Below are 14,008 nucleotides of genomic sequence, written 5' to 3'. Positions count from 1 at the left end.
TGTCATCAAAATACTATAATGTCCCTTCTCCGCTTGATGCGGCTCATGTGAAATTATATTTTTATAAGCCGCTCAGTTCTCTATCACATTGATTTTACTAAAGGCCTAGAATATGCGGGATGTTTAATAAATCAAAATGCACGACAGTAAATTAGAAACTTCAATGTTGACATTTACATCAGATTGTTATACCTTCTGACCCTGGGCAGTACTGTGATTATTACTGTCAGATGTACATGTAGTTTATCCGTACTAACATTCTTTCAGCCTCTAGAAAGAGTATACCACTAACAATTACTTAAATGAAATTTAAATCCATACATTGCCTGGCAATTACACTGGTATGTTAGTGTATTAATAATGTTTAACTGTTTAAGCTGGTAAGCGTGTGCGAGTTATCTCTCCTGTGGTTATTGTAATATAAACAACAACAATTGTTGAGCAAAAACAACTTTTAATCGATACAAGATTTACTTTAGATAGATAATTGCACCTAACATACTTATCTAATGATATAATCCATTATTATCCCACCTGCGAACAATAAGCTACATTTTCCAACAGGCATTTACCAACGAGACTCTGCGTGTTTATCTGGTTAGCAACCTTTCGGACAGACATATTCGGACAACTCGACTCGAATTCGGACAACTCGACTTAGCACATTTTCTCGGGCTACATCATTTACATTTAAGAATATATATTTTGTTTAAATTGTTGCATGTAGAATGGTTCTACTGAATGACGTGAGTCACCAATGTAATAAATTTGATTACGACCACCGAGAAAATGAGTTCCATGAAAAATACGAAACATTTTTTTAGTTACGTTCATCGTCAATTTCTAAAGTTTACCGAACAGTCAAACTGAACTCTTACATCAAATGTATGTTTCATACAACTTCGATAATCTTAACGATGTTAATTCTTGGTGCCATGCCATTTTCATAACCTCAATTGTGATTTTACGAATACGAACAAACCAAATTTAAGAGGTTGAAATTACCTTCGAAATCCTGGTTTCCGCCTCCAATATCCAGATTCCCGATAATTGAAAACATTTTGTACAAATGCCAGACCCAGTTGAACATAATACTTGAAGCAAAATTACGATGTTGACAGATATAATTTAAACCATTACATTTTGTGTTGGTTGTACATGTGCCGACTATTGAATGACCAGTGGTCACACGCTAATGATTACTAGGTAGTACGGAAAATGCCGAGTGTATCCATTTACCAAACATAGGTTGGTAAACTTGGAAACACATCAAGCTTGATGCGTCAAAATAAATATTACTATTTATTAATAAAATAATAAGTATTATTTACAAATTAAGATATATTAAACAATCATAAAAAGAAGTTACCAAGAATGTTAACAGTCAGGGTCCTTTGGTTGCTTGTTTGTAAATAATGAGTCTGGCAAATAAATTGTCGTTGTTGCGTAAGATTTGCTTCAATAGTAATGACGCAGTCTATTTGCAACTGACACTGTTTCAAAGTTATGTTTCCTACATCAGATTGCTCCACCCATGTAATGTCGGAGGCAGGAATGCTTTGTGCTGAGCATTTTACGTGTGCCTGTTCTCCTTGTAAAATTGTAAACTCTGAACCAGATATGTTGAATTCGATGATAGGTGCATCTACAATTAACAAAAAGAAATGACATAATAATAATGTGCGATGTATTTAAAGTTGAAAGTCGATATCTTAAACTCGCTTATGTCAGACATTTTTAAGTCACGTGCCGAAAACATGTACAATGTATCATCGTTTAAGTCGAATTTCGGTTATATCGAAGTAAAACGCTTGATCCCTTTGAATTCAAGATACCGAGTTTCAACTGTATTTTGGTCTTGCGGTATCAGTTTAAATAAAAGAAAAAAGGTACATTGTATGTCTATATCTATTGAGCTGTTGGTAGAGTAGGGAGAATGGTTGGAATATTGTTGTTGTATTTTCTTGTCCTTTAGGATCATGGAGTATATTCATTTACACTGATATAGGAATCCGTCTAAAGCAGTGCTACGGGGGCGTGAAGATGCTGATCATTTCATTACCTCTCATGAAAAGACTCGATCAAACCGAGTTTGCTATCATTTTGCTTTATTGCGTTCTATACGTCAAAAGGATCTTCTTATAGATTTTATTGTAATTTCAGTTTCTGTAAATTATATTTAAGGACGGAAACATAACTTCCTTGTCTACTCGTACAAGAAGTCTACTGCGGATATCGTCTCTTAAACACGTTCTCCACACGATACTTTTCAAAACAAGGAGCGCTGAAAAGTGGTTGGTGGGAATGGGGCCGGAATGGTAGATGGAGGTGGTGCGGGGGTGTTAGGTGGTGGGGGATGCAAGCTGCCAAACATGAACAAATTATACCGAAAAGTTTCGAACACACTTCAAAATACTATTGTTACACCAGTGATCTTGCACAAAAATATCCGCTTTCCCCGTTATTGACTGTTGTTTTTGAAACAAACATATCTTTGGGATAAAAATAGGAGGGACTCAACTGATAGGTTACTGAAGACACTCGACTTTACAGAGTTGTACATATCAATATAAATGCCAAATTTAAATATAAACGATTGTGACAGTAACCATGGTAACTCTGCATATTCTATGCATTTTTTCTTTTGGTTACTACGAAAGCCTTTACAGATATTTCATAAATAAAATAAATGACGTCACTCACTTTTCATAAGCTATATCAATAATACCTATACTTGTCGGATGTACAAAAAATAAACAAGCATCTTACTCACAAGGAAGAACAAACGAGCGTGCGTCCTTCAAGTCGACAGCAAAAATTTGACAATCAGCTATGCATTCTATCATTTCCCCATTGTATTCTTTACTGACATTCAAATTTACTGCATGTTCCGCATTCCAGGCGCCATGAGGTTGGCTCACGTTATTGGTGTAACGTTCTGAAACAACGACTCCGTTTGGTGCACTTATGTGTGCACCACATGCTGGGTTTGAATTGTAGATGGTACAAATAGCGTATATTTCAAGTGGAAGGGTTTGCTCAACTTTGACCTCCAGTGCCATGACTGATGGTTGAACTAAAAGCAAAGAAATTTGAATGAAATATTTTCTGGCGATCTGAAATTGTTTGTCTTTGTTTTAATAAATATTTGGAGATGTGAGTCTTAGTTCAAAAATTGCAGTGGATTTCAAATATATTGACCGTTTCAATAGTAGAATAACATTGCTTTTAACTTTTTTCAAAAAAAAAAAGAAAAAAGAAAAAAAAAACAGTCATGGCTATTTGAAATATACTTTTTCTTAAATATTCTTTACAATATAATCTGTAATTTTGTGTAAGACGTATCGTGTTGCTAAAATAGGTAAAATTATCAAAAAAGGAGTAAGAATTCAAAATAGGAAACTGTAAATAAAATGAAATAAAGTATGACATATTAAAGCCATAACATTTCACAGAAACATTAAAGAGTCGAAACTTAATCGGAATTATTCTGTTGATACTTACATAAGATATGAAATTGTTTCGGCGGGGAACACTCCTTTGTGACTCTGTACCATTCATTATAACGACAACATATGACGTTTTTACTATTCCAAATTCTTTCAAATGTTGTCAGGGAAACAACATTCGTGTATAAAGAGGTGTTAGCATTGAAACTATCTGCTTGTACTGCAGTGGACACATCCATACCGGAAATGTTTAAAGTTACATTCGGAGCAGGTCTTCCACCATCCACTATGCACGTAATATTGCCGGTACTTGCTTCCTTGAGAATCTGTGGTATCAATAACTGTAATATTGGTGATTCTGGAAAAACAGTGTGAGAAAATATTCAAATAAAGGATATGTGTAAAATTTGAAACGTGATTTGTTCCTCTTGTCTGTAAGTAATATAACATAATGAAACGTTGTGTTTAAAACCTAAGTACTTTATATACAAATGCAGTTAATACATTAATTACAGTAACACCGTCTATATTTGAATTTTGATTTTGAGTTTATTTGAATTTTTAGAATGAAATAAAACGAACGCTTTTTTCACTTACTGATAACATACACACGTGCAGTGATGATAAAAGGCGATGTTAATGCATCGTTCGTAACTGTGCATGTCATAATTGCCATATGATGTCTGTTGCGAAGAGTAAAGAATGTCATGTAACCCGCTGTTTCATTATATCGTTGTAGGCTTTGCGATTCATTCCCTATCGACATGGTAACTGTTACTGGTTTTGTACCACCACTTGTCTTGCAGAGAACGTCGAACTGATCACCATCCTCACCAACAATACAGCTCTTACAGTCGTCTATGTCCTTTAAACCTTCAAATACTGGTGCGCTTGGTGCAACTACAATATATGTTCAAATTTAGATTCGGTCGCATTTAAAGACTAAAACTTGAGAAAGTATTTGAAAACGACCAAATGGATAATTTTGACTTTGTATGATATTAGCAAATATCATTAAATACACACCATGAATTTTAGGTAGTGGACCCGTAATGACAGTCTGCTATTTCCGTGCGATTTAATATTCTCCGTTTGGAATTTGGCATCCTTCTATTGTTTACGAAGTTAGGGCCGAAAAATGCCGAAATTTCTAACGGAGAATATTCTAATCGCACGGAAATGCCCGATTGTCATTACGGGTTCACTACCTTAAGTTTAAACTTTTATTTCGGAAAATAACTGAATCAGAAACTTGACTGTAAATATATGTACCTGGTAATATCACTTCGACCATATAAGAAAAGACCGCTGTTTTGCCACAGTAAACTCTATATTGGCCATTCATTCGTTCATTGAACATGCTTATTGTCAACACATATTTATTATTCGGTTCCTTTTCTTCCTCATATTGATCTTTCGTCAGATTTATTGAAATAGTTTGATTTGTAGAACACATCCATCGTCGTACAGTGTGTTCTGGATTTTGCATAACATACTCCAAATATTGACACTAATCAAAGACCTTGACCTTACAATAACTTTCGATTTCTTGTTTCAACATATACATGCTTAAGAATCAACATAAATCTGCCCGATCCTTAAACCTTACATTAGTCTTGAATACCTTAAATTATCGACTGGTCAGTAACGCAAAAGCATGTTTGATTCTACATAAAAATTGATGTGGCCTATCGGTTAAATATTGACATTTTATTATGGAAGGATGTATATATAATATATACCTTGAAGCTGAAGTTTTGGAGTCTCCATTGAACAGCTTACGATATTGTTCTTATAATCAACCCGGTAAAATACTTCGTCTTTGCTTTTGACAGAGTCAGTTAAAATCAAGTAAAATGTCCCATCTTGGAAATACTGTGTAAACTTTTTATCATTAGGAAGAGGAGACCATGGCTTTCCTTCTTTTGCCCTCTGCCATTTCACATCTGCGTCTGAGGTGGTTTCCGGTGTAAAAGTAATAGTTACATTTCTTCCCAATATAGTCGGCTGTTCTATCTTCAAACTTCCGCATTGGTTCACGTCGACATTGACTTTGAAATTATACACATTTAAGTTATAATTACATTTTCATGTCAAAAGCAGCAAAACACACAATGCAGGTATGGGTTTCAATACATGTTGCGTTCAGAATCAGGTATGATTTCTATGTACGTACAATTGAATTTCTAAACTAATACAAGCATGTATGCGTACTGATTAAAAAAACTGCAATTACAACAGGGTCCGTTAGACACAATTTTTTTTACAACTCTTTCATCCTTTATAGGTTTTAGCGCGGATACAGCAGTGTCTGACATTCAAATTGTTGGAGAAACTGAAAACAAAGTATAGAAGTATAAATTTTGACCAAATGGCCTCCATTAAATTAAAAAAAAAATAAGTAAGGGAAATCGCGTTTAAAAGGGAAGATTTTGATTTTCATAAATTTTAAATCTTTATGATATCATGACCAAAGATTACAAAACATGATTACTTAGCTTCATTCAATGTATGACGTCATATCATAAACGGAGGGTAACTGTGGATTCCTTTCATTGAGATAATTGCCCCCCCCCCCCCCTCCCATAAGCTAACTAAACCTAAAATTTAAATTAATAACTATTTACAACTTCAGATAACAAACCCCAAGTAAAAGATTTTCTTTTTGAAAATGTTCGACCGTTTTGCCGTTTTCTTTCGAATTTCTTTTTTGACATTTAGGCCAGTCACACCACATCCTTTGCACAATGTCTTCCACATGATCACTGCAAAACAATCCCGTTCAGTTAACTGTAAACAATTTTAAAGTCAGAATATTATTTAAATGTAAAAATAGGGTAAATGTGGAAAATACATATGTTAAAAAAAATCTAGCAGGTACCTAGTGTTGTATCTCGACATACTTAGCAAATTTATGTATACGTAACGATCACGTTAGTGTAGGGACACTAAGTATTAAAAAGGACAGACGAATCATATTATGTATTTACCACATTTTTGAATGTCGCATGTATCATAGTACTTATATGACACATAGCACCAGAGAAAACCATCGCTGCCAGGATCACGACAGTAATTTTCGTCTTCAGACGTCGTAGCGTCACTGTATACATGATCAAAAGAATCCCATCTTATACACGTCAGCCATTTAGATGTCGTCTGATGTCCACCTTTATACTCATTGGTAGTAGTCCTGTAACAGTCTAAGGCCACCCCTGGATGTTACAAAAAACATTATTTTCATTTTATTTGAAAGTGATTCGGCGCTTTTTGATGGATAAAAGGTTGTCGATACATACAAAGCATTTTATGAAATGTTTACGCCCTCTGCCGATATCATTTTCCCCATGACGATGAATCTTTATATCGACCGAACCTGGATGGTAATAGTTGTATAATGTTTTAGAGTTCTGAACATTAGAATATGATTTTTTTTATTTCTAACATATTTTAAAAGTTTCAAAACAAGAATAAAAGATGACCGCGTGGGGAATCGAACCCCGGACCGCCGCGGCAATAAAGACATTTACCCGTCGTCGTAACCAATAGCGCTATAGCTGAAGTAGTGAATAATGACTTCAAAATATAGATATTTATAATGGAGACAGTTTACCTGGAGTAAAAGCGTGACAAACGCTTTTCGATTTTCATCGCAAAAAGTGGTGAAAACAGCAAAGTCTTATGTGTTTCCGTAACATTAAGTTTGTCAGTAATTAAGTTTTAAAGTCTTCTTAAGACATATAGCATTTATTTCAAGATATCTAAAAGAAATAATTTTTTGTTGTCGAAGGATCTGGAGGCATGCTGCTTTAAATTCATTGGACCAATTTATATGCATATAGACTAAATGGAAGGTTTTAAAGTTGTAATGATTATGGAGTTTAGATAATAAAAATTTACATAACATCTTTACCACTGAACGTGTCAGTATATCCACGTGAAATGCATTTCTATTAGTTTTGATCAGCGAAGACGTATTTTAAGATTATTCTAAAGACCTTTTTTGATAAAATCCTCTTTCTCACATACCATGATTCGTTCCGCGTCTATGTCGGACGTCTGTTGAATGAGAATGAAACATACTAAGACATGAAAAGAGATATGATTTAATACGATATAGAATCAATCTGTGATAATTTTCAACACAGAGTTGTATAAATCCGTATATTCTAACGAGATATATAGATGCAGTGAGATGATATGGAAGTCTATTGCGTACTGTGATGTTTTTTTTTCTAATAATATTATACACAATCAATGTGCTGTATACATATGCAAATGGAATGTTATAATTGTATCTAATACCTGGCTAGAAAAAAATCTACCGTGTGGAGTCTGTCTTCTGGAATTCACTGACACATCTAGCGAAATTACAGATACCGCTTACAAAGCATTATGTCATACAGCACTAACTAGACTAATAGATGCATTGCTTACAGATATAGATTCTGGTAAATATGTCGGAACTGTATTTTTAGATCTACGAAAAGCTTTTGATCTTGTTGATTATAACATTTTATTGCACTAATTGAAAATTGGAACTTTATCATTTTTCAGATAGTGTTGAAGTTTTCAAATATTATATATTAAACAGAGCCCAAGTGATAAAAGTGAGAAACACCGAATCTAAAAGTATGCTTGCAACCTCTGGCGTTCCTTAAGGTTCTATTTTTGGCCCATTTTTATTTTTATTATATATCAATGATATCGCTTTAGCTTCAGAGTGGCATAATAGACCTCTACTATGCATGATTTAGATAAAGTGCAAACTAAACTCCAACAGAATTTAGATGTTGTGCAACAATGGTGCAATTTAAACAATATGTCAATTTATCCAAAGAAAACAAAATGCATGGTTTTGTGTTCTAAACAAAAAAGTAACAATTGTAAAGAACTATTTTTAAGTATTTCTAAGCAAGTAATAGAAACTGTCAAAGTGCAAAAATTATTAGGTGTTTTTATAGACAGCACATTGTCGTGGAATGTTTAAATTAAAACGGTTTGCACTAAATTCTACTCAAAATAGCATTGTTGAGACGTATTTCGTACAATTTGACAAATGAAAAAGTTATTCTAAAATGCATATATAATGTCAATATTTGATAATTGTTGTACTGTATGGTATCAAGGAAATACGAGTTCTTAAAAGAAAATAATGAAATTTCAAGGTAGAGCTGTAAGAATACTTTTGAATAAAACGTTCCAAACAAGAACAAAAGAAATGCTAAACGAACTTGGATGGACGTCATTTAATGAAAGATGTAACTTTCAAAGGGCTGCTGTCTTATTTTCAAAGCTTGCAACAATTTAGTAGCTTAACATATTTCTGAAATTTTAACCTTTTCCAGCAATGAAACATACAATCTAAGATCTGCTGCTCATACTGACTTAGTTATACCTAAACATCGTACACATTTTAGTAAAAAACTTTTGTTACAATGGTGCAAAAGTTTAGAATTCAATACCAAATGAAACATGCCCCACATGTTCTCTAACATCTTTAAAAATAAGTATAAAAAGTATATCTTACAGCTGATTATAATATAATTATGCATGTCAATATTATGTCACTAATTGATTGCATAAATGGAAATTGTATAAATGGATACTTCAAGGCATTATCTATTTTGAGAGGTATTTTTTTTCCAAGAATGAATGTGATATTAATTAGGTTATGCGATAGTGTAAATTGTGCTTGGTTGTTGTTCAGAAGCACACATTTAAACTTAAGATGTATTATTTGTACTTTGTACTGATCTATATCTGCATGTGCTACTTTCTATGAATAAAGTTATTATTATCATTATTACTAGTATCTTGCATTAAAATGATGTTTAATTGTTCATGATAATAATGTTGAAAAATTATGATTGCAAAATAACACTAAAACATTGAAATGAACATAATTACAACTCAAACTTTTTCAGTGAAACCCAAAACGGCTCGTAGGAATATTGAACCTTAGTCGCATATGTGACAGGCCACCAAGTAACCACTATGTCATTCTGAATAGTAATAACGCAAAGCAAATCATGCTGATTTCCCTAATAAATTGATTTCACAAATTTCAAAATCAAACTATACATACCTTTTCCAAACAAAATCAATATTGATAAAATAATGAGAAAAGTTCCGAAAAAGAAACAAATATTCTGAGCCATTCCAACATTCAAATCATTACAATTTAACTGAGTAAATTGACTAAACAAATATGACCAGCATGTGATTCTGTGTACTTCTCATCTAACGTTAAATGACAAATTTAATTGTTTCTTAAGTGTATTGTTGGCGAGACTTCTAAATTCGTTGGCGACCTTTAGCATTTAATAAAGATATACCATACCATTACTAATATTGATAAAACTTTCTTGACTACTGTTGAACATAATTTCTTTCCTGATACATTGATTAAACGTCAGTTAGATGTCAGACTTTTAAGGTTATAATAAATGATACATAATGGCACATGATTGACCTATGTAACCTTGTAAAGTCTGAATAAAATCGGTTACAACTGCGGCAGTTGGCACACCGAAGACAATGCCCAAGTAAGGTACTCCAAGACAGATTCCGCTCATAGGTTAGAGGGATTCATTCAATGTTTAAGTGTTATAGAGAAAAGTAGAGCGAAACTATTTATCTTATAAACAATGTGACTGTCCCCGCGTAATTTAAAGTATGCATAGTAGACGACCGTGGTAATATAATGCCCTCAATCAACGTCTGTCGTCTCTCTCAACTACAGAAACATTCGAAGAATATTCCTCCAGCCGGTAATCGATAGCGGTCAGGTTTTCTATATAGAAATAAGAAGGGCATGTGCATATTATTCTTAATAACAAAAATACTAAAAATAAGATTCCTTAGGTGCAAAAAGTTCATCGATATTCAACATTTGATTAATCACATGCTTATATTAGAAATTTTTTTATCTCTAATTTTGATTGACCCACGCCAAGAATTAAAATGCCATCATTTCCCCCTTCTATTTTCTATTAAAAATGTGTAAAATTGTGATATATGAACATATCTTTTGAATGATATTTTTGGATTGTGTCACAATCGATCCAAAGTTAACAATGCAGAAATTTTCTTACTGCAAACCGAACAAAATAGTGCGGTAAGTAGTTCCATGCCATAGATGTAGTCAACCGTCAAAATATAATCAATCTGGCACGACTGTATTTTCAGCTGTCAAACGTCAAAAAAACAACAATTTTTGACGTATTTTTCAACTATTATTATATATATTTCTGTTATGTTTTTCTGACTGCAGTAACATATTAATGCGCTAAAACTAGGTCACCGACAAAATCCTACGACGCCATCTTTGTTTACAGCTGAACACGCACAGACAGATGACGTTGTTTAAAGATTACAGCTAGCCTTGAAGAGTTGTAAGTCTTTCTGTAGCGATTATGATGGTAACATCGGTAAGATTTTATTGAGCTGGAAAAAAAGTCTAAGAAAACATAACAAATAGCTGTAGTTCGATTAGTCTTAAAAAGTTACTTCCCTTTGTTTCTGTTACGTCCTTTACATGTCAGAAATACAAAAGTTTTCCTCGAACAAAAAAAGGTAAATATTTTATTCTAACTATTCAGATCATCAGGCAAATCATAACTTTACTGTACAACAGAATGCCGATTTAATCTGTAAATACTTTAGTTTATTATGAAAGAATAAATTTATCTGTTTATGCAAGTACATGAAGATGCAGGCGTAAATAGACCATTTCACGGCAAGCGTCTAAGCATTGGAAAAGTCTTTATCGGTAGACGCATTCTAAGCGAGAATTCTCGAGACGCAACGAGATTTGAAAAACTGGGGGCTCTTCAGTTATTTATCGATTTTTGCAACAAAGTTTTCTGATGCATAAATCGGTGAAAAAGGGTTTTCACTTCAGTGGTTTATTGATTCGACTGATATTGACATAGGAAAACTGAAGTCCAGTTTTGAAACTTCAAATACAAATGACTCTTAAAAATAGTCTTTGTCTCATTCATCCAGTCAAAAATTACCCCCGCCCGGAATGAATTACACACTGGTTGGATCGTTCGCCCGTCAGTCGAGCGATCACATGTTTGGTGTCTGGTACGGCCACTCTATCCGTAAGTATTATTTATCAATGGGACAAGTTTAAGTTACTGTGGAAATAGTTTAGTGCTTGCAAAAAAAAATAATAAATAAATAACATGTTGAAGAAAACGGGTGTATAACCCTAAACAAACAATAATTATTCCCTTATAAGTTGGTCGAAATATGCACAATCAAAACGACAAGAAGTTAATGTCAGACGTAAAAATTTACGGACATGAAATAAATAGATTATTGTACTTATCCATTTGATGTCCATTATTTGTGTTGGGTTTACGCCGTTTCTCAACAACCTTGTCACGGCGGTTTGCTTACACAACTACTCTCCGTAAGAATTTACATCTTTCCCACTTCATGCAGTGCTGTAGGAAGTCGGGCCCGAACTAACATCTCCGGATTTCGGAGAAAACTGCATTTAGTTATTTATGAAACAGCTGAAACGGGCTTAAACTTAATACGAAAAAATAAAAACAACAAAAAAAAAACAAAACAAAAAAACACTATCTAATAACGCTACAAGCCGTAAAATAAAGGCTGCAAATAAATTAATAAATTCCACAAACAGACAATATGAACTTGGTTGGAAAATGCGGGAAAAAGACATGTTTAATGTTTCTTTAACTTCCTAATTTTCTTAGCACTGTAGCGTGAAAATGAACCCGGTAGTCAAGGAGTTTTGTTATCTTATTCTATTCAAAAACATCTCGGGGATCATTTTCAGAAAATTTCTAAAATTCTATGGAGGAGAGAACGAGCAGTAAAATGTTTAATAAAAAGTATCATTTTTTCATTACGCGTTTTTTGTGTGTAACATGCATTCAGGCATACAAGTGTGACAATAAAAATCGGAAAGAAATCGGAGAATTGCTAACAAAATTGAAGTACGCTTAAAATGAAATTTTTGTTGTTGTTTGTATTTTTCCCTAAATCTCGCGTAAAAAGGATGGTAGGGGAAAATTGAAGACAATACAGCGAAAACAAAGTCGGAGACCCCGCATTTTATCTCTCATTTTTCAGTAAAATAAATTTGTATTACGAGTTTAGTTGTTTTTTTTTTAATTCTATGGAATGGTTTTTACACATTACTTAGTCATTCCGTTCGAAAATAATAATTTCGTAGAAAGATTTTGGCATGGTCTTTGCATGAAGTAAGAATTCCTTCGGCGAATAGTCGGAGTACATATTTGAAACTTACATTACCGTATAGGTTTCAACGGTCCTGTTATAATAAATGAAATAAATTTCTTTTTGATTGAAATGGGCGCCCGAAACTAAATTAATCGCTGTAAAAACAGCAACGTCAAAACTATTTAGGCTAAAACGTGATTTTTCGACGCCATTTGCGTAAAAAGTGTGCATTTGACCTTTTCAATAATTGTACATCGGGTGAAGATCAGCTTTTGCTATTAATTAAACAAGTTATTAAGGACGCAACTTGTGTTTGAAATTCCCGCTCATTACACCTGTCAATAATTTACAGACGCAGCGGTTTGTCAGCTATCGTAAGACATTTAAGTAAAGCGTTCAGCTATACAGACTATTTCATTGTTTAGTCCCAACGTAGTTCGATCCAAAAATGAAGAAAACTGTCTCAAACTTAACACGCTGTACATAACCTATCTATCTATCTCTTAGCCCCCAGTTTTTGTCTTATCGTTTAATCACGTTAATTCACGGATTAACGGTAATCAGTTTGCGCATGCGCATATACTTCGTGAAATGGTCTATTAGGCCTAGTCAGTTCGTCCCCAATTTTTATGGAATTTGTTAGAGTTCCGTTAATCAATATACAATAAGTAACATGTACGTATTATGTACTGTATTGCATGTGTATAAAGTAATTTCTGGTAAAATTTATGATAAGTTGTTATCACGATTTTTGTAAATGTTTTATTACAATATATTATGACTATGAGGACAATCTATGCCTTATGTACCATGCAAACGTTAATTATTTTCATCAATCAGTTCCAAGACAAATAGAATTTAAGAAAAGCTGATTATTATGGTGTAAAAAATGCTATTTTATTATTGGAATGTCTAGCCCGTGTTCTAGCCGTCCGGTAGTCAAACTAATTTGACGCTATTTTGGGAAATATTGAGATATTTTTTCATTTGGGCAATATCCCCTCTCGCGTAAAACACTTGAAAGACGTACACAGTTGAAGCAATTTCCGACGAAATTTTCATTGCTGTCGACGCTAAGAACATGATATAGGTTAAAATGCCAGTTATTTCACGGAATTGGCCATAGATTCAAATAAAACTTACATGTATCGAAAGGGAATTCAATTCCCGATTTATTTATTTAAAAATTATCAAATAATATCCCAAATTACGAATGTTCTGGTAATTTAAGGACACGTCGCGGCTGAGATAGTTTAGCATTATTGCATACACAATCGGTATTAAAATTGTGTTTTGTGCTCAAATCAAAGAAAAACCTTGTGTATGCGATAGAG

General features: G+C 33.4%; 1 protein-coding gene across 3 annotated transcripts in view; it reads right to left on the bottom strand.

The window, feature by feature from the left end:
- Positions 1–9,663, bottom strand: part of LOC128559824 (uncharacterized) — a 74,960-nt gene extending 65,297 nt beyond the window's left edge. For 2 of the 3 annotated variants that reach the window (XM_053552481.1, XM_053552482.1), the window contains exons 1-7: positions 9,538–9,663; positions 6,440–6,664; positions 5,192–5,500; positions 4,047–4,349; positions 3,505–3,807; positions 2,774–3,076; positions 1,370–1,645 (exon numbers count right to left, since the gene is read on the bottom strand). In XM_053552481.1, coding sequence (XP_053408456.1) covers positions 1,370–1,645; positions 2,774–3,076; positions 3,505–3,807; positions 4,047–4,349; positions 5,192–5,500; positions 6,440–6,664; positions 9,538–9,610 — 1,792 coding nt within the window. In that variant the 5' untranslated portion in view covers positions 9,611–9,663. The remainder of the gene's footprint in view (positions 1–1,369; positions 1,646–2,773; positions 3,077–3,504; positions 3,808–4,046; positions 4,350–5,191; positions 5,501–6,439; positions 6,665–9,537) is intronic. The other variant, XM_053552480.1, reaches the window with a different exon arrangement.
- Positions 9,664–14,008: the final 4,345 nt, after the last annotated feature.

Source organism: Mercenaria mercenaria, chromosome 10, assembly GCF_021730395.1.
Source record: "Mercenaria mercenaria strain notata chromosome 10, MADL_Memer_1, whole genome shotgun sequence".
Classification (NCBI taxonomy): domain Eukaryota; kingdom Metazoa; phylum Mollusca; class Bivalvia; order Venerida; family Veneridae; genus Mercenaria; species Mercenaria mercenaria.
Note: the sequence above shows the minus strand (reverse complement) of the source record. Positions and strands in the feature narration are given on the sequence as shown.